This window comes from Trichoderma gamsii, assembly GCF_001481775.2.
Source record: "Trichoderma gamsii strain T6085 chromosome Unknown Scaffold_31.2, whole genome shotgun sequence".
Classification (NCBI taxonomy): Eukaryota; Fungi; Ascomycota; class Sordariomycetes; order Hypocreales; family Hypocreaceae; genus Trichoderma; species Trichoderma gamsii.
Window position 1 is genome coordinate 92223 of NW_020171368.1, and position 24754 is coordinate 116976.

The following is a 24754-nucleotide window of genomic DNA, read 5'->3' on the forward strand; positions in this document are numbered from 1 at the left end:
GTGCTAGGGGCCGCAGCGCGTGGCTACCGAATACACTTACCAGCCCGGAGGTAGCCTGTACCTGATGGCGGGGCTGTGCCCAGCGAGCGCTGGAGTCGACAGAGCAGCAAGAGCTCTCACTGAGGGCCTCGTACCGGTACCGATTCCTAGAGTGGATGTTTTGCGCAGGTAGGCCGTTGTTTCCGGGGGTGGTGCATGAATGAGCCCGCCGTAAAAGCGCTGGGAAACGCCTTGGCATGCGGCCGCGACCTCGTAATCCAGACGTGCCAGGTGGGCAGGATTACTGCCATGCCAGGCTCGACTGGCATGTCCATGCAACTCTATACGGCGCATCAGTAGAGCGCAGAGGCCAATAAGGTTCAGCACGCCGGATACGCTGTAGCGCAGCGTGTCATCCGCCACACCTGTCAGCACCACGTCTCGTGGCCTGGTGTGGCACTCGGACGCCGTGAGAAGATGACATGAGTAGAGAAACTCGCCATTCCGCCTCTGAATCGCTAGGCGCTGCCCGATGACTAGCAGTAGCCCGTGTATAGCTTATTATAGCGGCTGTTGCTTGCTGCTGCTTCTGCCAGTGTTCTGGACGGGGGCGAGGATCCACTGCGCATCAGCCTCATGGCCGCCGCTGGTGCTGCAGCGGCCAATTGCAACGTCGTGCCGCCAGCTTCCAACGAAGCACACGCGCGTCCACTCGGAGCTGTGGCCCCCCTTGAGCAAATGCCAACCCAACCCCCTGGGCCTGCAAAGGACGCCTCTCCACCGTGGGAACTGCTGGTGCCATCCATGCAATATCATCTCTGCTAAGGCTATGGCGTCGATGCTGGGCCTTGCTCGCGTACCGGTACTTGCGCTGCACTGAACCGAACCCCCTGGGGCTCTCATCTCTTGCGTCCACCTTGCATCTCAGACCAGATCCGTCCAGCACCATCTCCAGACGCTTCAACGACCTTTTTGCTCGATGCCCTTTCTCGACGCGCCGGGCGCATTCAGCTAGCCAGGGCCACGCCTCCCCCCCTCTGTCCCTCGTCGCTCCTTTCCGTCCTATTGTGAAGCGAAGCGAATCGAATCGAACCGAGTCCAGTCGTCGGAAGCTCAGCGGCCGCACCGGAATTTCCAGCGGCCAGGCGAGCCCTTGTAGATCATGAGCATCGGCCGCCGTCATGCCATTTCTACGCCGCCGCGGCATCATGGCCAGTGAGACTGACATGCGTCGCCATAACGTCCCCTTTGCGCCGCAAGCCGACGACGTCCCTGAACTGCCGCTCCAGATCAAGGTGCCAGAAGAGGCCACCACTGAGCCCCAGCCTGAATCTGGACCTGAACCCGACCCCGAGCCCGAGTCCGCGACATCTCGGCCGCAGAGCCGCGAATCTGACACTTCGCTGGATCGTCCCATCACCCCGCCGGTCCAGCCGCAGTCCAACAAGCACCGGCGCTTCTCCGTCCTGCGATTTCGAAATGCTTCCGACTCCCAGCTGTCTCTCCGAGTCAAGCAGGCGGCCGAGAAGCCCCCTCCTGTTCCTCGACGTAACCAGACCCCTCCCCTCTGTCCAGACGTAACGAGACCTCATGGCGACTGACCTGTGCCCTTTTCCCCTCGTGTCTAGCTCCTGCCATCATCACCACAGCTCCCACCATGGAAATGGGAAACCTAAAGAAATCCGCTTCCCGCCTGGGACTGGCCGCCATGCTGCGGCGCTCCACGGACATCCCTCGTGACGATCCCTTATCCAGCAGTGCCAACCGCCGCCACCACGATCCCATGCCTAGAAAGTCTACAGGCGACCAAGGACGACCCTCGCTGAGCGTTACGGATGAGCCTCAATCGCCGCGGCCGTCGACCCAGACCACGGTTGATTCCGCCGGCACGGGCCTCAACATAGCGCCTCGACCGTCTGAATCTTCACGATCAGATGTTAGTTCCACTGATCGAGTATCTCACACCAGCCTTAGTTCTACGCCCAAGAAGCCCTTACCTTCCACGCCCTTTTTCAGCAAATTACGGCGAAACAAAAAGGCCCCGGAACCGCTATTTCCTTTTGCACACCTTCGACAAGAGGGTAGCGTCGCCGGGACTGATCGATCCTCGACTACATCGCTGGGCGTGGAGGCCACACCGCGCCCAACTTCGGCCCAGAGTGCAGGCACTCATCCCGGCGAAATCGAACAAGGCCCTCAGCTGAATCCAGCCATTGCCCTTTTTAATGCAAACGGCGGACCTCCTTCCGACCACTCCTCTCCCACACGGACACCTATGCGACGGGGCAGATCATCTACGTTAAGCTCTGTAGGCAGAGACTCCAACGATGAGCATCTCGTTCCCCCCACAGCTCCGCGAACATCCACCTCCATCGGCCGCAAGAGCTTTGGCGACCTGTTGGGCTTGACTCGTCTTCGCCAGAACTCCGATCTTAGCCGGCAAGGCTCTTTCACACCCGCCACGCCAGGATCCATCGCATCCAAGACCAACTCTCTACAGCTACCAAGAGAGGAGTCCATCGTTCTTCCAGAGCGATTCGAGGATGAGTCTCCTGCCAAGTATATTGCCCGTATCGAGGGCATGATTAGCCGGGGCGTTGTAGCTGCTGCGCTGTCAAAGGGCACAGATCCCTTCTCTATCGCTGCTCTGAGAAGCTTCATGAGAACCTTTAGCTTTTTCGGAGACCCCATGGACATGGCCATTCGCAAGCTCTTGATGGAGGTTGAGCTTCCCAAAGAGACGCAGCAAATCGACCGATTTCTGCAAGCGTTTGCGAATCGCTATCACGAATGCAACCCCGGCATCTACTCTACTCCTGACCAGGCATATTTCATCGCCTTCTCTCTGCTTATTCTCCACACGGATGTTTTCAACAAGAACAACAAGCACAAAATGCAAAAGACAGACTATCTGAAAAACACTCGCGGGGAGGGCATTTTCGACGACATCCTTGAGTGTTTCTATGACAACATTTGCTACACCCCTTTCATCCATGTTGAAGATGACGCTGAAGCCAACAGCGAGCGCCATGGCCCAGGCAGCATCAAGACGAAGAGAAAACTTGCCATCCCAGCCCCTGTGGCCGACCCTGCCAAGCGGGCGGCGAAAGAGCCCCTCGACCCCTATACTCTCATCATTGATGGTAATCTGGATGTCCTGAGACCAAATCTCAAGGCCACCATACCTTTGGAAGACCAGTATAACTACTTGGGCTCGGCGCAGTCCCTCAATCTCAAGGACCTGCAAAAGACATTCTTCAGGACCGGTGTTTTGCAAATTGTGTCCGCGAGGTCTCGTCCTGACGCATTCATGTCCGATAATCCTCTAGAGAACACAGATGATGCACCGGGTATTGTCGACATCAAAATCACAAAAGTCGGCCTTTTGTGGCGCAAAGAAGCCAAAAAGAGGAAGACGCGATCTCCATGGCAGGAATGGGGAGCCATTCTCACCGGCGCTCAGCTCTACTTCTTTCGCAACACAAGCTGGGTGAAGAATCTCATGCACCAGTATGACAGCCATATCAAAGCAGGACACGATGGGATACCAATAACCTTCAAGCCTCCACTGGAAGAGTTTAAGCCTGATGCCCTCATGTCTACCAAGGGCGCCGTAGCCCTCCTTGACACTTCGTACAAAAAACATAAGAACGCTTTCATCTACGTGAGGCAGGGGGGCTTGGATGAAGTTCTTTTAGCCGATGACGAAAACGAGCTTAACGACTGGCTGGCAAAGCTCAACTACGCCGCTGCCTTTGGAACATCCGGCGTGAAGATGCGTGGCGTTCATGGAGGCACATATGACGGTCACAGTCGTCGGGCTTTTAGAAGACTTGAGAGTTCCGACGCCACCCAACTTGTTGACACCCCAACTGGTCCAGTATCGATTGCCAAGAGCCGAATTGATTACAAGATGGCTCAAGATATTCAACTAGCGAGACGTGAGTTTATGGAAGAAAAGATTGCCGAGGCAAATCAAAAGATTGAGGACTCCAAGAAGGCCTTGGAGAACCAGCTTAGGAATGCTCGCCATCTGCAGATACTTGCGCCTATCCAACCGAGGACCAGAGAGCAGCTGCTTCTGGCTGCGGCCCGCATGTCTGCGCAGCTTCGGTGGGCTCGAATGGAGATTTGGAAGGAAATATGCCATCGCGACATCTTGGTTCTGGACCTTAAAGAAGACGGAGAAGTCGCTACGGAGAAGAACCCCCCGGCCGACGGCCCACTTGCGGTTGAAGAGCGTCGCGTGTCTTCAGCACCACAGCCATCTGCAGCTAAACGACCCGAATCCCAGTCCCAGGCATCAGTAGCAGCTTCTGAAAAGATACCTCAGTCGACTACCACAGAAAATCTCCCATCCTTCTTCACAGATAAGGACGAGTTTACCTTGGAGCTGCACGATCCGGCTAGACCAGCATCGCCTCCCGCAACACGGCCAGCAACACGGCCAGCAACACGGCCAGCAACACGGCCAACGAGTGAAGTGTACCCGCCGTCTGAAGTGCAAGAAACGCCCAAGGCCGATCTTGGAAGCATCAGACACGGCTCCGTTTCAAGTATTACCGCATCCCCAGCGCAGCTACCGTTAGGCAAGATACAAAGCACGCAGCTCGAGCCTCATGACGAAGACGACGCGGCATCAGTCAAATCTGACCGCGCAGACGGTGACGAAGTGGACGCCGACGAACGACAATTCTTGAAACAAGCTGGCTTGCTGCGGGGAAGAGTTGGGAGAGATCCATCAGACAAGGCTATCACGTCTACCGGAGAAGCTGCTGAATTCGGGGACAAATTCGAGAGAAATAAGATTCGGCGTAGTCTCCAACGCACCCTTAGGGAGAGTGCTGGCCACCTCTCCCACCACCGGAGCAGGAAAGGCAGGGAGGGAGGCCCAGTCGCGTCGTCAGAGGATGCTGCTCGCGACAGTACGTTGGCGCGAGGCACTGGAAGCTTTGTTGTTCACGGAAAGAAGGCCTCTGTTATCACCCTAGGCACCGAGCTGCAGGTCTTGAATAATGAAGAGCAGATTCTGGCTCGAAAACAGCAGCAGCAGAGCAATCGGCAATCATGTGATCAGCTACCTGCTCCTATACTGAATGAAGACATTGATGATGATTTCTATTCTGTTCTTGAGGCCCCTATAGAGGAGGGCGAGGGCGAGGGCGAGGGCGATGTCGAGGACGAGTCTCGCGAGGGTGAGTCTCGTGATCGGAGAGCGTCTGCCGCGAGTGCCAGCACCGCTACGGCGAGAAGTTTCCGCGAACTCCACCGGAAATATTCGTCTGCTCAACATCGAAGTGTATCCGCGGCGGGAAGGCTGGCGGTTCCCTCAGATGCGGATAGTGAGGTGGCAGTGAGCTTTTCCGATGGACGAAGATCTCCTCTGCCCCCCATGGAAATAGAAGAAGATGAGAATGGCGCAGAGGACTTGGCTGTCGGTGATTCGGCCATAAGCGAGGACGAAGAAGATACCACATTGGAGTTGGAACACGAAGATGAGAAACAATTAGAGCGCAAAACGAAAAATCTGGCGCGGGAAAATGAGCCAGCAAACGAAGAGGCTGAGGGGTCTGAATCTCTACCAAATCGACCTCTGCAAGCAGTCAATGCATGAACTGAATGGAAACCCAAAGCGAAGTGAATAGAAGCAATGGCGAGTGCAGGATTCCCTGTTTTAGAAGAGTGCGAATATGTATGTCTATTTAGCGAATTATTATTGTTCGAGCGTGGAGCTCGCGAGTGACGGCGAAACCAAAAGGAGGGCTTTCATTTTTATTCATTTCATCTTTTTCTTAATCGTTTTTTTTTTTTTTTTACTTGACCATGAAGGTGGAGGCTGCATATGGAAACAACCTCTGATGTCTCTACTTCTGTTTTCTTCACTTTGTGTGCTTTCAGCTCTCTTCTTTCTCCTTCTCTTCTTCACTCACTCTCTTTTCCAATTACCATTTTTATTATACCTTTTGAGCTGAAGAAAAGGGGAAAGATGAAGAAAAAATGACATGGAAAAGAAAAAAAGGATTGTGCACTTTGGAATACACACTCTCTCTTCTGCTGAGCTGATCAGTCGCCTCACACACACTCTCTTTTTTTCTCCCTTTTTTGACTAACATACATACACAAACACACACGCACTCTCTATATATGTCTTTTTTTAATCATTTTGAAAGAAAAAAAAACAAACGGTGTGGCTTATATACCCCATATGAGACCACGTGGAGAAACATACATCAAATCATATACCTTATATATCATCTATATATATTTTTATACCATACAAGAATTGAGATATATAGAACTTTTTCTGCGCGCAATTTTCTTGTTTGTTGTTTTTTCCCCATTGTGATGGTGAATGTTTTTTATGATTTTGGTAATCCATATGACAAGATAGAGGGAAGATGGTATGCATTTTCTTTCAGTCTTAATTTTACTTTCCCCTTCCCAAATAAACCAGACCCCTTGAAAGTGGTTCTTACAATTAAACTCTTCCCCTCCTATTCACTTTATACGCAACATCCTTTCATCCATATATGTACTAAATATCACATTCCCCTGGCATCATGATGACTCAAAAGAAGATAGAAAAAGAAAAAGACAGGAAAATGAGAGCATCTATTTCTTACCCTTCTTCTTCTTCTTATTGTTCGCTGAAGGCGCGGGTGCCTTTTCCACCTTGACGCCTCCTCCACCTACGAGGCCAAGCGTTTCCTCCTCTTTGACGATACCTCCCTGCGTGGCCTCTCCGGCTCGCTTCTTGCCCTTCTTGCCCTTAGGCCGGTATGACGATCTGTCGCGGAGGGGCAGCCATCGCTCTGGGTCGGGAATCTTGCCCTCGACGTAGTTCTTGGGGAGCTTTCTCCTTCGTCGCTTGGTTGCCTTTTCGGCATTGGTGTCGTCTGAGGCTGGTCGCTTCTTGGAGGCGGTATTGCTGTGGGCGACGGCCACGCCAGCGTCGAAGAGGGCATCCACGTCAATGCCTTTGATTAGGTCGTTGACGGGCGGCAGCTTGTCGGAATATTGTTTGACCTTTGAGGCTTCAGATGCCGCAAATGCAGCTACCAGCCCAGCCGAAGCAATGTCGGATTCCTGTGCCTCTCGGAATAGCTTGTCAAAGGATGCGCCCGCCAACTTCAAGTCGTCTGCATTGGAGGATCGCATGAGCTCGATTCCGGCCTCGAGGAGCAGTGAGCCGACGGAATGGGTGGGACGATTTTGCCACCACTTGGCGGCCTTGACAAGCTCAGCCTTGGCCGATGATTCCCGCCGCTGCGATCGCATCAACGAGACCGTCAGGGCAACTAAACCAGGGCTGTAGCGGGTGTCTATATCGTTTGCATCCTCGGAGTTCTCTAAGCGGCTGAGGAAAGACGTGAGAGTCGTCAGAGCGGCGCCGCCCTGCTGTTCCCTTATCTGCAACTGAACGACGGCCAAGACGATGCCGACATCGCTGGGACGCTTAGCCGCCAAGGCCTGCAATTTCCGAAGGGCCTCCTTGCTGTCCAGCCCTTGAGTGTGAGCAGCCGCATTGATGACGGAGGAGATGTTGATTTGCGGGTTTGCTGAAGGGAGCGTGGCCTGGGTCAGGATCTTTTCTGTTCTCTCCGCGACGCCCTTGGTCTTGAAGGCACCAAGGTCGATGACCAGCTTGTTGCGCTTGAGGATATTGGACTGGTAGCTGAAGAGGTCGCTTTGAGCTGCTGATGCCATCAAGGACTCTGCTTTCCGCTGGCGCACGAATGGATTGCCGGCTTCCTCCAGGGCAAAGTGGTTGTTTTGGGTAATGACGGCAAAGTCACGGCCATCTCTGCCGCTGTAGCATCGATTACGTTAGAAAGTCTGATTGAGCTAGAAGAAGAGTGAAAAGCTAGTTGAGAATCCCACTTACGTTGGAGGACCGAGCATCTCGTAGACTTCCAGGGCCGAGCTAGGCTTTGCAATCTTGGCAAACAGATACGCCTGTTGGGCGCGGATAGATCTCAGCTCAATCTTCTTATCTTCGTCGGAAAGCTCATCCGAGTTATCGCAAAGCATAGCAGCGCGCTGTAAGAGAGTAAGGGCAACGCTTGTGTTTCCTCGAGCAAGCTCGCCGCAAGCCAGATTGTAGCACAGCTCAAAGGTATCCAGCGTTTCGGGGGCCACTGCCGGGCTGGAGGAGGGGACGCCTGCCCATTGGCTCTGAGCAACAGCAGCGCTGATGTTGATTTTGAGATCGCTCTCCTCGTTTTCGGGTTTTGTATCCAGCAGGTGCCTGTAAATGTTCTCGGCGTTGTGGAATTTCTCGGCTCTGTAAGCGACTTGGGCGGCAATATGTTGAAGGCTTCGCTTCTCCAAGCCACGTGTCTCGAGCAAATCGGAAGCCTCAGTCAGCTTGCCGGTTTTATACAGCGCATAGGCTTGTTCGAGGTAGCAGGTAGCCTGAAGCTTGATTCCCCCACCGGTCATCAAACGAAGGGCATCGTCGAAGCGATCGAGCTTCAGGAGGGCGACCACTTTGGTGTGTTCGGCTTCATGGTCGTTCTTGTCAGCCTTGAGGGCGGCATTGGCGGCATTGAGAATCTGTTCGTGGTCGTCGATATCAGCGGCCCGGAGGAGGGCGCTGAGGGCGTTGCGCGGGTCTGAAGACATTGGAGTATCGTGCTGGGAAGAAGAGCTGTCTATGAGAGACGACACATTGTTGGTGGGGTTGGCGATAAGTGGTCTGTGGAGTGGAACAGACTGAGCCGCAGCGAAAGCGCAGATGCGGCGACGACAGCAGGGAAAATTGCGGATGCAAAATAGTTTACGGAGAGAAATGTAGGAGCCGCGATGCCGCTTTGGCGAGTTGGAGCCGCAATGAGGCGATGCGAGCTGGAGCTGGGCGGGAGCTGCGTCGTGATCAATTGCCTGGAGTCTCGACGGTGGGATTTTCGGGTCGCGGGGCTTGCGAGCGCCACAGGTGGCTTGTGTTAAGGCGCAGGAGTCGCTTTTCAACACAGAGGTACCGCCTGGAGCTGCGCCGGGTACCGCTTGTACCGCTGCGCTTGCAGGTACCTCTGCGGCGCATGCGCGGCGCCTGTCGCAAGAGCTCAAGCGCCGTCACCGCCCAAACAGCCGCGCTTCTCTCCCGCCAGCTCGGGTCTCGCGTCGCAATGCCGCCTTTCTGCCACTCAGCGATCTCTCCGTCTTATCCCCTGCGGCTCGCCATTTGCGCATCGCTTTGCATTTTCTTGGAAGTAAAAATAAGCAACAAGGCAATCTTGCTTTTTCTTTCTAATCTCATCTGCTTTTATCTTGATTGCATCTCTTTCTTTTTCTCTTCTTCCTGCTCACCAGCTACAATACCGAGTCAATCTTATACTCTGCATCCGCCGCCTACTTTCTCCCCCCTGCTGTCTGGTCCATCATCACTCAGCACGAATCATGGATTTGGACATCGATATGGACGATGGTGCCGGCGGCGAGGCTTTCCAGGAAATTCATGAAGATCTCCCCCGAGGCGACGATATCTTGGTACCAGACGAGCCAGAAGAGCCAGGCGAAGTGGCTGATGATGGAGAAGTCAATGAGGACGACGCGTCAAACGCCATTGTTCCCACAAAGATTCACATAAAAGGCCTGGACAATCTGCACACCGACGATATCAAATCATACGTCAAGGCACATTACGGGACTGTAGACCGGGTAGAGTGGATCGACGATACCTCTGCAAATCTCGTCTTCAGCTCCGAACCCTCTGCGCGCGATGCGATTGTCGCTCTTAGTGCTATTGACATTGCAGATGCGACGGCGTTGGGAATTGGCGAGGCTGTCCCAGCCAAGGCTCTCGAAGGAAAACCCGAAACTTCTCTACAGATTCGCTTTGCGACGCAAGCCGACAGAAAGCAGGCTGGCGCGGCGCTTCGCAGCCGATACTACCTTTTGCATCCCGAGCACGATCCCGAAGAAAGGCGACGTCGGTACCAAGAAAACCGCACTCGATATCGCGATCGTGACAGCCGCGACAATCGGGGAACATCAGGGCGACGAAGACGTTATTCAGACGACGAGGTGGAAACTTTCGAGGCAAGCATGTACGACGATGCGCCGCGGACTTCCAGGGATGACAGACCATCAGCTCAAGAAAGTAATCGCGGCAAAGAGCTATTCTCGGGCCGCAGTGTTGGACGATCGACCTCCAGAAGGGACAGATCAGCATCTCCTCGCCGCGACGACGATGGAGACGCAGCTATGGATGGCTTTGCCAGCTCGTCAGGTAATAGAGAAAAGGCTCGGGCTATTCGAGGCCGCCTCGCAGACGAAACCAGATCGAAAGAGCTTTTCCCCACCAAGCCGTCTAGTAGAGGCGGGGGTGGAATGCTAGACCAGCTGGAAAAGTCCATTGGCTCGGCCCATTTGAAAGAGGAGGACATGCCTAAGATTGTTGCCGAATCAACAGGCGATGGCTTAAACATTCGAGGTGCCGCTACTCAGCGAGCCGGAGGCAGTGGGTTCTCGATAAAGGGAGCAGCCAACGCGCAAGACTTATTCCCTGGAAAACTTGGGTCAGGCAATGCCGGCAAGGAATTGTTCAATGCGAATCAACCGAAAAGGAGACAAAAGGCCGAGGATCTATTTTCATGAGTTGCCGAGAGAAGAAATAATCAAAAGATTGGTATTCGCTTTGGTTCTGGGTGGTATGAGCTTTTTGCGGAAAGAGTATTTATATGATGGAAAGGGGGGGATAATTGCCAGCGAAATTGGACTACTGGGACGGCCGTATTGATGATACCATGGGCGTTGGGGTCGCGCGTGCGCATACGGGCATATATACATACATATCGCTATCATAAATTCAGCTCTGCATAGGAAGCATTTGTCGTGACTTGGTCTCTCGCCCATTGATGAGCTAGTGAATGAAACATTCCCCTTTTACCACCATTTCTCCGTCAAAACACGGCGCGAATCCATCACCGCCGCAAGCTTCTCAACCAGCTCATCCGTCATTGGTGGCGGCCCACACACATACACAACGGTGCCTTCATGGTCTTCACCTCCAATTACTTCGTTAATATCCGCAACCGTAAGGCGGCGCGGCTGGATCTCCACCGGAGCTCCATTGATATATCTCGTCTCTTGCTGCTGCTGTGGAGCTGCGCTGTCCCCAGCAGCCGTTATAAACAGCGTCACCTTGCCCTTCACTGTACCCTCCCCAAAAGCCCGCGTAATCCTATCGAGGAAGACAATATCTAAAAGATTGCCGGTCGCAGGCAACTTGCTTGCGTATATGAAGCTCACGTCCAGACCAGTAGCATCTTGCCCCTGGCCCTCGGCAATGTAGCTCAACATGCTCATCAGTGGATTCACCCCCACCCCACCAGCGACAAAAACGCCTCTTTTAAAAGCAGAAGAAAAAAAATCGGACGCATCACCGCCGCTATGAGGAGGGAAAACAAACCTGCCACCCACGCGAACACGCAGCGTCACGCCCAGAATCTCGTCCACAGGCCGCCACAGCCAGGTCGCAGGTTCATTGTCGGGCGACTCCTGCACCGCGAGCTCCAGATACGGCGAGGGACCCGTGAGAGCGGCTGAAGGGGCGGATGTGATGGTGAACCCGCCAGCTTTGGGGACGTTGGGAATGTATGTGTCGAGCCACTGGCCGGGCAGGAACTTTATGTTTGTTTGTTAGCACTGCGATTCGCACTTTGTCTCATATTACTCCAATCGTCATGATGAATTGAATATATAATTCAAAGAATGATGGGAATTTGTTTGACTTGCCTTTATAGGACCAGATACAAGATCTAATCGAAACAGCCTCACTCTCTCATTGACTTGCTCGACCCGACCCAGCCGCACCTCATGAAGATCCTTCCAAAAGACATCAGCATACCCTTCTCTTAAAAATACATAGTCGAGGTATATATGAGAAGGTTAAGAAATATATTAGAAGAAGAAAGGGGGGTTTACTGCATCTCTCGGCTCAGCCGCTGTCCTTTCAAGATGCCCCTCTCGCTGCTTTCCCGTCGACGACATGGCTACTGCGCCTAAGCTGCTAATTGACCGCCCGCAGAGTGAAGAGCCAGGGCGAAATAGAGGCACTGCCAATCGGGTAAAGGATTTGTTGGCAAAGGTTCTGCAGAGCATCAGCTGATGATTTTAATGAATTCATGTCTTATTAGTTGCAAAGTCCTAAGTGCAGTGTCATCGAGCTTTAAGAGGGATAGGTACTATATCCCGAACTCCCGAAATAGATAGACGGCTCACTTTATATGCGGATTCAACTAGCGGAAGCTTATACCTACAACTAATGATGAGTAATTCCACAGCACCCTTAGAATTACGGAGTAGACCAAATCTCGTTGATGCTTCTACGTAATTATGCCTATTTCGACCAGTCGGCCCCGTCATACATCTTCAGATCGTCCTGCACTTAATGTACCTACTCTCCTGAAAATTTTGATATCTACAACCGCTCCGCAAGTACCTCCATATTTATGTTCCAAATTAAACCACTATAAAAGCCCAGTAACGTAAACTTCTCGCTGTAATCAAGTTCCCGCTTATGATGACTCTGCCCAGTTCACCTGATCGACCACTTGACCCGCCGCAGGGTGAGTGAGCGCGATACGCAGCCGTAGTCGTAGCGGCTATATGAAATCAGTCAGCATATGATGCCAAGAAGAACTCAAGAAAAGGAGAAAAAGAGCGAAAATAAGAACATAGAAAAATGCTTACCCCCTTGCAACCAGCTACTCTCATCATCTGAGTAGTATCCGCTCCAGGTCCAAGCTCTGGCGAGGAGATGGGCAGCAGCTGCAGCTTCTGAGACTTGGGAACCGCGGCTTGCAATCCAACATTGGACAATGCCGCCGAACCAGTGTTTTGGAACCGAGCCGTCGCTTGGATAAGTCCTTCGGCGTTGCGTTGAACTTGAAAGGTGACGTTGAGATCATTAGCATTGTAGCAGGGAAGCCATTGGCCTTGAGTTGCCGGAGATTGCTGCTGAGGTGGCGGAGATGCCACAGGGGACATGATATCGAGGCCGGCCGAAGCAGGTGCAGGTGAAGGCGAGCCCGCAGGCCCCGAGCCAAAGAGATCCATGATGGAAGTAATGTTAGACTGCGGTGGAGCAGGAGAAGCAGGCGCAGAACCTGTCGATACGCCTCCAAGAATATCAGCCAGAAGATCAGAGTTTGTCGCCTGGGATCCATTCGTAGGCGCAGCCACAGCGGCTGGTGTATCCATGATATCCAGCAAGTCCTGCTCGGTAGGCTTGATAATCTTGGATTTCCTGTTGGCGCTCTTGGCCTTCTTTGAAGGAGCCCGGCCCAGCACTCTAGACTCTTCCTTGATCTGCGGCGGAGGCATCTTCTCAAGCACTCCTCGGCGGACCTGGTCAAATGCAAACAGGTTGCCGTACTCAACAGCTCGCTGCTGCACCTCGACATCCAAACTGGTCTGGTGGGTTTGCAGGATGCGTCTGATCTTTTCCACCGGGGCAGGGTCAGTGAATCGTGTGCTGAGCTTCATCAGCGCTGTGACAATGTACTCCGTGGATACCTGGTTGGCGTAGCTGCTGTTTAAGATGAGCGAAAACAAATCGACGACATCAGCCTCCTTGACCTCCTGAACAAGCTCTGCCTCTTCGTACTGTCCGCCTTTGAGCAGGGCATCACCATACTCGCCGATGCACCAAGCGCCAGCCTGGGTCAAGCTTTCTTGAGTGATATCTTTTTTGAGGTTAGTATACAGCTTCTGTACTGCATACGTCTGAAGCTCCTGGGTGGTGGCAATGAGCCGGATGAATGACGAGAGAATCTGCTCTTTGACGTAGTTGCCTGCCAATGACAAGACGCGTAACATGGTGTCAAAGTGCCATCGCTTGTTCGGGGCATATTTATCGGCAGCAATTCCAATCTGGCTAGTCATGGTTGGCTTGAACTCGTTGTCCGCAACCTCGAGGAAAGCCAGTAGTTCTCTGATGAGTACCCGAACGTTGGATTCATTGATGAGGGTGAAGCTCAGGTCGAGAGCCCTTCTCCTTATACTGATATCAGGATCGCGGAGACATTCCAGAATTGTGTTACGATGCCTTTGTACCGCATTAGGCTCAATAGCAACCACCTTGATGAGGGTGTTGAGCGCCACGTAGCGAACGTTGTTGTCCCGGTTGGTGAGGAATTTGCCCAGAATATTCACACCGAGAACCCTCAGGCCAGAATCGGCCTCAATATCCAGAATGGTAAGCACAGCCTCGTAGAGAATCGAGTTGCCAACGTTTTTGGATGAGTCGGTGTTCGTTGCTACTTGAGCCAAGATATCGTTGATTTGCTCGCTCGTTTGGGCATCGCCAACGGCTAGCACTCTCAGTAGTCGTAGAACCTTGACCTGCAAAAAGGGGTCGGTGATGCCCGTAACATCGTGTTCCGGAGCATAACCTGACGTCGAAAGACCCTTTAGCGTCTTTACCAGCCCAGGTACAAGGACCCTGAACTTTTCGACTATGCCTTCTTCGCCGCCCTCTTCCTCATCTGCTTCGCAAAGGCTCGTGACTAGGGTCAGTCCGCAAAGAAGGACGCCGTGGTTTCGATCTGAGAGAAGAGCTGTGGCTTTTTCGATAAAATGCTCCTGAAGATCAGGCACCTTGCGACATATTCGCATGGCACAGAGCGCAGCTTTTCTCCTGATATATGGGTTCGCGGTTGAGATCAGATTCTCAATCTCTGGGAACAGATCCCTCGACATTTCGTCAGACGCGATATTTCCGAGAGTGCAGAGGGCGAGTCCGACAACATATTGGTTAGAGTGTCCCAAATCGCTAAAGTCACAATTAGAATCCGTCTGCTGCTGAATCGCACAGCAATAAAAGGGGGGGAGGAGGGGCGGGCAAGTTACTTCTTCAAAGAGTTGGTCACCAGCGTCAGAACCTCCTGCTTCTCATCAAGCAGCAAGCTTGTAGCAAGATGGCCAAGACGCTTGTCCGCAAATCGCGGAGACGCAAGGAGCTTCAAGCATTCGACTTGACCAAAGTGGGTTCGCTCGCCCAAGGTAAAGAGGTAGAGGAGTTTCGCGACATTGTTACGGCTGTTTCCCACATTATGAATGAGCACTCTTATTCATTTGTTCGGATGCGCAGAGGTTCGACATTGAAAACCCACCGTATGCCGTGGTCGTGGCCTTCTTCGCGGAAGCTGGCTCTGATCGCTGCACTCTCTTTCTGGATGACCGCTCGCTCGTCTGCAATCGTCTTCGCCGCACGCACGTTGCGGATGAATTGCTTTACTATAGTTTGCAACAAAGGGGGCGACCGTCAGCCATCAGGATCTCACAACACGAATAACGCAATGAGCTGAGCTGTCTCACAGGAACTCATCTTGAGGCAAAGTAAGAGCTCGACCCGGCGACTGGGCCACCTCGCAGGTTGTTATACAAGGAACAGCAGAGGCGGTAGGCGGTAGAAGCAGTGGTATCGCACCAGCAATTCCCAGACTCCCTCTTGCGTACCGGCTAGTGCTGACCTATGGCGGAATGGCGAAAACGGCTTCGAGCCTCGACGTTGAGCTGGACAGCTGTGAATCGTGGAACGTGTATGAATCGCAATGCCACCAGCGTCGCTGGCTACAGCACTACTGCTCCCTAATACACTCCGTACTGGCAATGTACCTGGGTCTAATTCGACGTGGGGCAGGCCACGCTGCATCATGGGCCTATACACGAGATGCGGGCGGAAAAGCAATGGCCCGGCGAGGCTTCGGTACCTTACCTTGTACCGCTAGCACTGCCAAGTCTCTTCCCGCTTCTAACAATGAGCCTCCAAAGTGCTACCTCAGCTACGGTACCTCGAGACTAACACGGGATTAAATTTCACACTGATGGATGATCTGATCGCCTGTATGGGCAATTTGTTTTCATTTTTTTATTGTTAGTTTAATTTCAATAAATGGCTGCCTACCAGCGTATGCCTGGGAGTTTCCTTACTGTACTTGCCTACACACTGCTGCCTACTACTACTAGCATGGTTACACTTGTGATACCTGACTCTCTTTGAACAAGGAACTCCGGTATCACAGGAGCCTGATATCACGCTTGTTTGCTCGTCTGCTTTCCGTCGGTCTTGTGACCAACACAGCATCGACAGCAAGGCCTACGGTGCTACATTTCGATCTACGGCCTACCCACTCTGTTCAAGAACATGGCAGCCCACACATGCGCATACGCGGCGAGCCGCTGGTTTATAACTTGATGGTATCCATAGAAAGGCCCAGGGTATCTACCTAGACTGCTACCAGAATTGAACATCACGACTCTTTCGACAGGCCAGCAATTTCGAGAATCGCTCGTAGATTTGACAGTATAGGGAATAAAATCAACTCGTTGATTTTCTTAAAGAAAAAAACAGGTTGCGTGCGTGCTAACAACTGGGTCTCGCCATAAGAATTAACCATATCCATGGCCTCTAACAAGGCTCAACAGTTGGCTTAGTCGCAAAGAACTCCAAACACAGTCCCTTATTTTTGCATCATGAGCTGAACAAACTCGTTGTCTGCAAATATTGGTTAGCTAAAGCTCTCGAAACCTGGAAAATGAACAGGTAGAATCGTCTTCTGTTGACTCGTAAACTCACAATCAATTCGGCCATCACCATCCTGATCGGCCTCACGAATCATCTCATCGACCTCGTCGTCGGTGAGCTTCTCGCCAATAGATGTCATGACATGGCGCAGCTCGGCAGCTGAGATGAAGCCGTTGTTATCGCGGTCGAAGACCTAGTCGCCAAGTGTCAATTTTGAAACCAAACATACGCATTAGTGCAAATAACAAACCTTGAAAGCCTCTCGGATCTCCTCCTCGGAATCGGTGTCCTTCATTTTTCGTGCCATCATGGTAAGGAACTCTTCACCGCTCTAAATTAGCCCGTGTTTGGCAGCCATCCAGGCGTTTCAGCTAATGACATACCAGGGAAATCGATGGATCCGTTGTTGTCGGCATCGACCTCGTTAATCATGTCCTGCAGCTCTGACTCGGAGGGGTTCTGTCCCAAAGAGCGCATGACAGTGCCGAGCTCCTTGGTGGTGATCTGGCCTGCGAAATCATGTTTGTTAGTTTCTTGTCCGATTCTTCGTCATAAAAATTGCCCGTGGGTGAAATTTCGATCGGTATCGCCGGTTCAGGTGGTCCAACAATGGTTCGCACAAAATAAGGGGGACGGTGAGGAGGGGGAAAGAGGAGTATCGCGTCACTAGCCACTACGTACCATCACCGTCCTTGTCCTGTAGCCACCAGATTAGTACCCAAATCGCCTGTAGATTTGTCGCAAAAGACCATGCAGAGACTTACAAAGAGAGAGAAGGCCTCCTTGAACTCAGAGACCTGCTCTTCGGTAAGTGAATCAGCCTGTCGGGGGCTCGCTGGTTAGCCACACAAAAGCTCCTGAAGATTTGGGGGGGCAGCCCGCCACGGTCGCGGGGTAGCGACCATGCAGAGACAGCTCGATAGAGGGCGGCTGCGCGCCACGCACCATTGTGAATAGGGGTTATTGAGAGCGAGCAAAGAGTGTAGAGTTTAAAGTTGAGAGAGGCAGAGAGGGCCGGTTTAATACGACAGCAAGCGTTAGTGGCGTCTTAGCGAAGGCGGAAGCTTTTTGCTTGTGCTCGTCGTTGACGTGGGGAGAGAGACGAAGGCCGGGCCAGCTAAAGCGTGCTGTCAGGGGACCGGTAAGGCAGAATCGGCAGACAGTATCAATCCTGAGGCAGGCCCCATGCTAAGACTGGGTCGCAGGCCATTTGTCGCCGCTGGGCTAGCCTAGGAGGCCCCCTGAAGGCCTATCTGGGGCCTGGCCTAGGACCGCGGCTCGCACTGTACAGGTCATCTGGCTCGACTGGGACGAGCTGAACAGGACTGGACCTGAACTCCCATGATGAGACTTTGCTGTGAGTGTGAGTATTTTACAGGTACTAGACTACGTAGCTGCGATGTATCTACGGATGGCTGACGGCCGGGAGATACACCCGTCATGGCCAGAAACGCTCGTGACACGTGTAAACACCGCCCACGGTTCCTCAGCTGCATTGGCCTGAGCTCCCAAACTCAGACAGCCGTCGCCCGCTTCGGGCTAGCGCTAAGTGTCTATATGCCGCTGGCTGGGAGCAGTGTCGTAATGCCAGCTTCGAGCATTGGCGCAGGTCGACCATCTCAGCGCTCGATCATGCCCGTCATTACATGAAGTCCCGGAATACTGCGTCCGTATTTCGAGCCGCTCCATTCATCGTCGACTTGCTCTTCTCCTGACGGGCCTCCAGACGCCCCCCCTTTAGCGTCCGCCATGTGGCGCGACCGCACAAACCTGTACGTTATGCCGCCATCCCCCAGGCCCTTGCAGCTCGGATGCGAGCACCCCAAGCCAAGGCATTCTCGCCTAATTGAGTGCGTCTGTCATATCTGACCCTGGGGAAACACACCTGTATAGCTACATCTCCTACCGGCAGTCGTACGCTCATCATCCCAACCAACGATCCAAATATGCCCAGGGCGGCTTCTCGGACGCCTACTCGAGCAGCAGCTTTGCGCACGAAGACCGGCGCGGGCTGCTCTCGAGCGGCGCATTCGAAGATGATGGCGACGCTGTAATCGAGATGGACCTGCTGCCGCCGCGGTGGTCGGACATCTCGGACGACATCACAGAGCTGCTCGCCGAGATTGCCACAAAGAGCCAGCGCCTCGACAAGCTGCACCAGACGCATGTGCTCCCGGGCTTCGACGATGACGAGACCAAGCGGGCCGAGGAGGTGCAGATCGAGAGGCTCACCCAAGACATCACAAAGGGCTTCCACCAGTGTCACCAGCGGATTCAGAAGCTCGAGGGCATGGTTCGCGAGTCGAAGCAGTCCGACAGCATCAGCAGAGCCGAGGAGACAATGGCGAAGAACATACAGATTTCCCTTGCCACAAGGGTCCAAGAAGCGAGTGCAAACTTTAGAAAGAAGCAGAGCGCATATCTCAAGAGTATGTTCATGACGGCACCCCTTGAAATTTTTCCCAATTTGCTGACCACAAGTGCTAGAACTCCGCGGAATGGGTGGCCTCGGCGCAATCAGTCCCATTGACCGTCCAACATCGCCAATGCCGGGCTCTTCTTACATGGACCCGTCACTCCAAGAATCAGATGCCGACCGCTCCTTCTCCCAATCAACGCTACAGGTTGCCATGCAGCAAAAGACGCTGCACTCAAACGACACCGCCATCGCCCAGCGAGAGCGAGAAATCGAAGAAATCGCACAAGGTATCATCGAGCTGTCCGACCTTTTCCGAGATCTCCAGACCATGATCATTGACCAGGGCACCATGCTGGACCGAATCGACTACAATGTTGAGCGCATGAACACAGAAGTCAAAGCTGCCGATAAAGAGCTGATAATAGCCTCTGGCTACCAGAAAAGGAGCATCAAGAGGAAGATTATACTCTTGCTGCTGCTAGTGGTTGCGGGCCTGTTCATTCTGCTGTTGGTCAAACCTAAGAAGAATAGGGATTAGGTACCTGGGCTGAGATGAGCAGGGAATTAAAAAGTTCGATGGAGGTGGGGAGGGAAATTCGGCGTTGTACGGGGAGACGACGCAGTCAAAACGAGAGAAAGTCCTTTTTCTCCTTTTCGTGATAACTGTGGCTCAGCATGGCGTTCGCAAGCGGCTGATGGTCATATTGCTTTATGATGTGTGACCATGTGTATCAATAATGGAGCGAATAGTGCTCCCCAAGGAAAAGAAAAACCAACGATACACTTGGAGTTTAATGGGGGGGGTTTGATTAGAATTTATTTACATGTTTCTGTAGATATCATTGTACAAGGGGGCTCTCCTGCGTGTGCCCAGAAATAGACTCATATATACCATGTGTCAGTGCTATTACTTTTGTTTGCTCGCTTACATGCTTATTCTCATGTGGAATCTTGATTAAAAGTCCTATCAATCAGTTTTGGGTATTGGTGCCACAGCTTTGACTTCCGCGCTTCGATTTCTCGAACCACCTTTGGCGCGTCGGGAAACATCTCTGAGCCCCATGCCTTTTCAATAAGATTCATCAGGTTTTCTACAGAAAACTCGATGCTGTCTCTCGCTCGATGTCTAGGCCGTCCAGGGACCATTCCAGTGGCGATACGAGAGATGACGCTTGATCGAACCACCTGCGTGTCTATCAAAGCTCCCTGGTCTCGCAGTGTGGCTAATAGGCGGACCCCGCGAGCAACATCAAACTGTGAAAAGCTCGGCGTTTGTAGAGATGTGACGGTTGTTGGTGGTTGAGGCTTGGTTGCCAGCGTCTGGTCAAATCCCCATCTCACGATGGAGCGCTGCAGCGAAGGATCAAAGAGCAGTCGGATCGGATGATGGTGATGTACGAATGGTAAATCAGCTGGTATAGATTCTCGTTCTTCGGTATTGAGGTGCTTTGGTAGATCCTCTCGATGTACAGGTACTAGCCCTCCGTAAGGTGGAGTGTAGAATTGCATGATTTCTAAGCTCAGTTGTTCTAGCTCGTCAAGACGCCTTGAGCGTCCCAGCTTGTAGAGTAAGATCTTCCAGTATCGAATAGGGATAGCAACGTCGTGGCAAGAAATCCGGCGGATGACATTCAGGGCTCTATCCAAAAAGGGGTCATCAAAGTCACGCGAGCCAGCATCACTTTGCGGCGCTCGTTGAGATCGCTGAGGATGAGAGTCGAGCTTCCAAAACACCCTCTTGAGGAGCCCAGTCGCACTGGCTTGGGCCATGCTGATTTTCAGTGCTTCCATACGGTCGAGGACCTCTCTCGCCTTGCCTAAACTTCGCTTAGAAAGCTCGCTCCTGAGCAGGGAGTTGAGACGTCGAGATGTTGGTCCAGTTTCGATAGCCCACTCGATGCCTTGAAGAAGTCGCTCCATCTTCCAATCCCCTGTCCTGGCCGCTTCAGCCATGAGAGAATGCCGAGTTTCCATATCCTCAAATTCGTCAGGGTGGATGTCGCAGTGAAGTAGATCAATCAGTAAATCATCCTCTCCGTTCCTGGCAAATGCAACCAAAATCTTGCAGTACGACTGCGAAGAGATCTTGATGCCCAGTCTCTCTACCTGAGCTATACGAGACGCAACTTCCTTGGTATCTGGGTCTCGCAGCGCAAGAGACTGTAACGCGCGTGGGCCTATAGTGCGTACTCCCAGCTTATGTATGAGGTTGATTGCAAATTCCAGAGATGTCCAGGTGCTAGCAAACCATTTGGCGATGAAAGCATCACTATGGATTCCCTTTCTATCGAACCCTCTTCTATCGATTTCGAAGAACGGTTCATCCTCTTCGGTTTCAGCAGCCAGCCACTCACGGTTGAGTTCGGCAACAGCAAGCTCACTCTCTGTGAGCTGTATGTGAGGATAGTAGTTGGCAAGAAAGAGCAGAAACGGGCGCGACTTTGCTGTGAATGGAGAATCTTTAAACAAAACAAGCTTCTTCCGCCATGTACGAGCTAATTTGGATTGGCCGGAAGCGAAGAGAGCCGGTATCACATGGTCGTATAGTTGGCGATTGGCGCCGGAGACATACAGCGCCGTCAGAGTGCTCTGCATCTCAGGAGTTGGCTTGATAACAAAGGTTGCTAATAAAGCTCCAAATTCTTCCGCTCCAGCTGGAAAGATAGGAGCTAGTAATTTGTCCCAGCGAATTGCGCTTTCATAATCGCCGCGTTCCAGGAAAAAGTGGACAGTTTTCGTGTAGAGTCCAGGCCATTGGAAATTCTCCTGAGCGACAAGCTGTCGCGCCGCAGTAAAAAGCAAAGACAGTCTTGCTTCAGAGCTTAACGCAGCTGACAAGATTCTGCAACGCAGGGCTTCGGCATCGTTATGGGTAAAAATTTTGTGTTTCCCACTCTGCCAAATAGACTGAGAGACGGCCCAAACGCCATCAGGGCCATACATATCAGACAGCACGCCGCATACTGCCTCCCAAGTAGCAGCATCGTAGGGTTCAATATCGGCCTCTGTATCCTGAAGAGTCTTGTTGATTCTTGCCGCGAGAGATTCGTTCGACGGAAGAACATCCAATGGTGCATCACGTCGCTGCCGCGCCTGCCCTAGACTCCCGTATTCTCTCCATTCTGATGGCTGCAGCAAGGAACTTGGTTTCCCAGCAGAGAGTGCTCGCCATGGATTCCGATCAAAGCCTCCAAGAACAACTTTAGGAGCTCGATGTAGAATACGATTTGTTACTGGAGTAGTAGATGGGCGAACTAGGGCAGAAGAATGCTGGAAATATTGCCGGAGCCTTGTCTGTGAAATTTGCGCCGAGGGCTTGGAAACGATTCGGGTCGGTTCTAGGCGATTTGATCTAGACGGCAAGGCTCTTCGCATTCCTGGGATTGTCTCGTCTCCAGCAGGCCGCCGAGCTTTGAAGCATATCACCACATTGGGCTGTCTGCTTTTGCGGTACCGCCGATAATGCGTTACGCTCAAGGCGCTTTGGGTATGCGATGCCGCAGCTGTAAATCCGAACGTAACAAAAGTCGAAGCCTTTGTTAGATTCTACTGGACTCTGATATTCACTCCAGCGCATCTCATTGGCGGCTCCTAGCTCGGCACCTACCCACTCCCACTTTGTGTGCATTTTTTGATGGGGCCGATTTGCTGAGTCATCCAGCTACCCACTTCGAGCTAGAATATGGCCTCATTTCTCTAACCAAGGCTCTTCTGCCGTTCCGAACCTCAAGATCCCTCTACAACGAAGCACATTTGAGAAGAGACGCCCTGCAAGCATCTTCAACCCCACCGCCAAAATGAGGTATGGCCTTTTCTGGAAGCAGCGCATGCGGAAGCCCCCAATTGCGGCCTGTCCGCGGGGCACGCGGCGGCTCTGCATTATGCACATAGCTTCGAAGACTTCGGCTGACGCAGTATCATAGCATGATCAACGCCAAGAACAAGGTGACGGAGCACCAGCGCTTCTACCAGCAGGCCTACAAGGCTCACACCCGTCTGTGGATGATTGTACGCGCGGATCGACGATATCGCACACGCCGGAACAATGCTAACTCAGCGTCAGAACTCACGAAGCCGCTGGTACATGGCTCCCTACCTGGTTGCCCTCTGGGGAGGCTTCGGTGGTGAGTCTACGATTGAACCGATAGTTATGGGATTCAACTAAAAACTTATAGCTACCCTTTACGCCGCCAGCCGAAAGGTCGCTGGACACAACACTTGGTTCGGCAAGGACTAAGCTGCCAACATATACTTGGGACGAGCCAATTGATTTTGCCCCGATTTCCATTCAATGTGGGATTAGGAGCTTGTATGAGTTGTAGTCTTATAGACAGTGAATATAGGATCTTGTCAGTCCATTTTTACACCTCCTCCATCCACTTGGCCTGCCATTGTTTTGTTCGCCCCGGTGTATCTGGTGTTTCATAAGTTTTCTTTTCTTTCAATTATGCGTGGCCATAATTCCCATGTGCCACTATACAATGTCTGCGTGGTAGAAAAAGAAAAAAGAGAATGCGAATCAAATAAGTCGCATGACAGATAACCGGCCCTTCCTCGCCTATTGACCCAAGCCCTGTAATATCACTAAATTGGTCGTAAATTCAGTCTATCAAAAATCAGTAGCCAGTTGCGCCTGGTGCCTTTTCATCCTTGCGCAGACTCATGAGCATTTCGCGGAAACGCTCCTTGCCAGATCCGGCGGCTCCGCCAGTAGCCCCCTTTCCACTGATATCAACGAGCTTTGCGATGCGGTCCCAGCTCGTGCCACCAGAAACGGTATCCTCCCGGTTCGCAAGGAATTCCTCTGCCTCTTTGCGTGTCTGCGCAATGCCTTTCTCTTTCTTGGAGTTATAGTTGTCATAGAAGTCATCGATATTCTGCTGAGCTTCCTTTATCGTCTCCTCTCGCTGGGCAGCGAATTGCTCGGACCGCTTCGCAATCTGCTCGTCCCGGCGCTCCCTCCACTCCTTGATGACCTCTGGCTCCTCCTCGTCGGCTGCATATGTTTGGTAACCTGAGTTGTAGCTCACAGATGGGCCGGTCATGATGTTTCCATCCACGCCTGCCAGGCCCTAAATGAACGAGTCCTATTAGCATTGAACGACTTGTATATATAGATCCAATGTTTACGCACAGCGGCCGGGTTGGCAAGGTCTGGGAATTGAGATTCGAATGAAGACTCGGCGGCGGCGGCGGCGGTCTCTCCCAAGAGGTCTCCGCCAGTCTCACCCAATACGTTTGCGTCATCACTGGTGGTGAACTGGTTCGCGTCATCGCCCAAGAGAGCCTTTTCCCTGGCAAGGAAATCCTCGGCGGAGGGCTCGTCGGAAACATCTTTGATATCGGTTTGCGCTGGAAAGCAATGGTTAGCCACAAGCAGAGGCGCCTGGATCCATTCAGGAGCTTACCTCCAGAATCGAAGTCCTCGAGAGAAGGGAAACGGTCGGCCATTTTGAATTTGGGCTGAGTAGCTAGATTCGAGAGAACTTGACGATTTTCCAAACACAAGTTGATAACGAAAAGGTCCAGAGATCCAGTCAAAGGAGAGTGTAGTGGTCGGATTAATATTAGCTTGCGCAACAAACAGCAAGAGCGTTCGTTAGCAGTGACCACCCTGTTGTCCCTGGCTACTGCTGCCACGTTCTGCCGGGCGGTGAGTGCTGCTGAGGCGTAGCTCTGGGCGCATGGTATTGCATAAGCCCATACAAGCACGCTAACATTTGCATTTAACCAGTCTCCTAGCGGATAAGCCTCCAGAGCATCCAGCTTGCGTCAAACTTTCTTCTTGATGTTTGAAGCTATTTCTTACTTCCATTCTATCT

The 24754-nt window shown here is 52.5% G+C and overlaps 9 protein-coding genes across 9 annotated transcripts; 4 read left to right on the forward strand and 5 right to left on the reverse strand.

Moving 5' to 3' along the window:
* Positions 1 to 1160: 1160 nt before the first annotated feature.
* On the forward strand, positions 1161 to 5593 carry TGAM01_v207929 (hypothetical protein; the record flags this gene model as incomplete). Its single annotated transcript, XM_024550208.1, has 2 exons — positions 1161 to 1527; positions 1608 to 5593. The coding sequence occupies 2 exons, from the start codon at positions 1161 to 1163 to the stop codon at positions 5591 to 5593; spliced, it is 4353 nt and encodes a 1450-aa protein (XP_024405039.1).
* Positions 5594 to 6591: 998 nt separating this feature from the next.
* Positions 6592 to 8604, reverse strand: TGAM01_v207930 (signal recognition particle subunit SRP72; the record flags this gene model as incomplete). Its single annotated transcript, XM_018805664.1, has 2 exons — positions 6592 to 7789; positions 7865 to 8604. The coding sequence occupies 2 exons, from the start codon at positions 8602 to 8604 to the stop codon at positions 6592 to 6594; spliced, it is 1938 nt and encodes a 645-aa protein (XP_018661087.1).
* A 774-nt stretch (positions 8605 to 9378) lies between these two features.
* TGAM01_v207931 (hypothetical protein) lies at positions 9379 to 10578 on the forward strand (the record flags this gene model as incomplete). The annotated part of the gene is made up of 1 exon (XM_018805665.1): positions 9379 to 10578. The coding sequence occupies one exon, from the start codon at positions 9379 to 9381 to the stop codon at positions 10576 to 10578; it is 1200 nt and encodes a 399-aa protein (XP_018661088.1).
* A 288-nt stretch (positions 10579 to 10866) lies between these two features.
* TGAM01_v207932 (hypothetical protein) lies at positions 10867 to 11668 on the reverse strand (the record flags this gene model as incomplete). Its single annotated transcript, XM_018805666.2, has 2 exons — positions 10867 to 11607; positions 11657 to 11668. The coding sequence occupies 2 exons, from the start codon at positions 11666 to 11668 to the stop codon at positions 10867 to 10869; spliced, it is 753 nt and encodes a 250-aa protein (XP_018661089.2).
* An 832-nt stretch (positions 11669 to 12500) lies between these two features.
* Positions 12501 to 17461, reverse strand: TGAM01_v207933 (AP-1 complex subunit gamma-1; the record flags this gene model as incomplete). Its single annotated transcript, XM_024550209.1, has 9 exons — positions 12501 to 12587; positions 12676 to 14758; positions 14836 to 15024; positions 15099 to 15217; positions 16764 to 16834; positions 16897 to 17022; positions 17195 to 17210; positions 17278 to 17310; positions 17363 to 17461. 9 exons carry the CDS (start codon positions 17459 to 17461, stop codon positions 12501 to 12503), a joined length of 2823 nt encoding a protein of 940 aa, XP_024405040.1.
* Positions 17462 to 18262: 801 nt separating this feature from the next.
* On the forward strand, positions 18263 to 19470 carry TGAM01_v207934 (syntaxin 16; the record flags this gene model as incomplete). Its single annotated transcript, XM_018805669.1, has 3 exons — positions 18263 to 18285; positions 18407 to 18942; positions 19001 to 19470. The coding sequence occupies 3 exons, from the start codon at positions 18263 to 18265 to the stop codon at positions 19468 to 19470; spliced, it is 1029 nt and encodes a 342-aa protein (XP_018661092.1).
* A 401-nt stretch (positions 19471 to 19871) lies between these two features.
* On the reverse strand, positions 19872 to 22307 carry TGAM01_v207935 (hypothetical protein; the record flags this gene model as incomplete). The annotated part of the gene is made up of 1 exon (XM_018805670.1): positions 19872 to 22307. One exon carries the CDS (start codon positions 22305 to 22307, stop codon positions 19872 to 19874), a length of 2436 nt encoding a protein of 811 aa, XP_018661093.1.
* A 422-nt stretch (positions 22308 to 22729) lies between these two features.
* On the forward strand, positions 22730 to 23169 carry TGAM01_v207936 (hypothetical protein; the record flags this gene model as incomplete). The annotated part of the gene is made up of 4 exons (XM_018805671.1): positions 22730 to 22734; positions 22856 to 22940; positions 22996 to 23056; positions 23108 to 23169. The coding sequence occupies 4 exons, from the start codon at positions 22730 to 22732 to the stop codon at positions 23167 to 23169; spliced, it is 213 nt and encodes a 70-aa protein (XP_018661094.1).
* Positions 23170 to 23548: 379 nt separating this feature from the next.
* Positions 23549 to 24383, reverse strand: TGAM01_v207937 (hypothetical protein; the record flags this gene model as incomplete). Its single annotated transcript, XM_018805672.1, has 3 exons — positions 23549 to 24004; positions 24067 to 24284; positions 24341 to 24383. 3 exons carry the CDS (start codon positions 24381 to 24383, stop codon positions 23549 to 23551), a joined length of 717 nt encoding a protein of 238 aa, XP_018661095.1.
* Between the last annotated feature and the right edge of the window lie 371 nt (positions 24384 to 24754).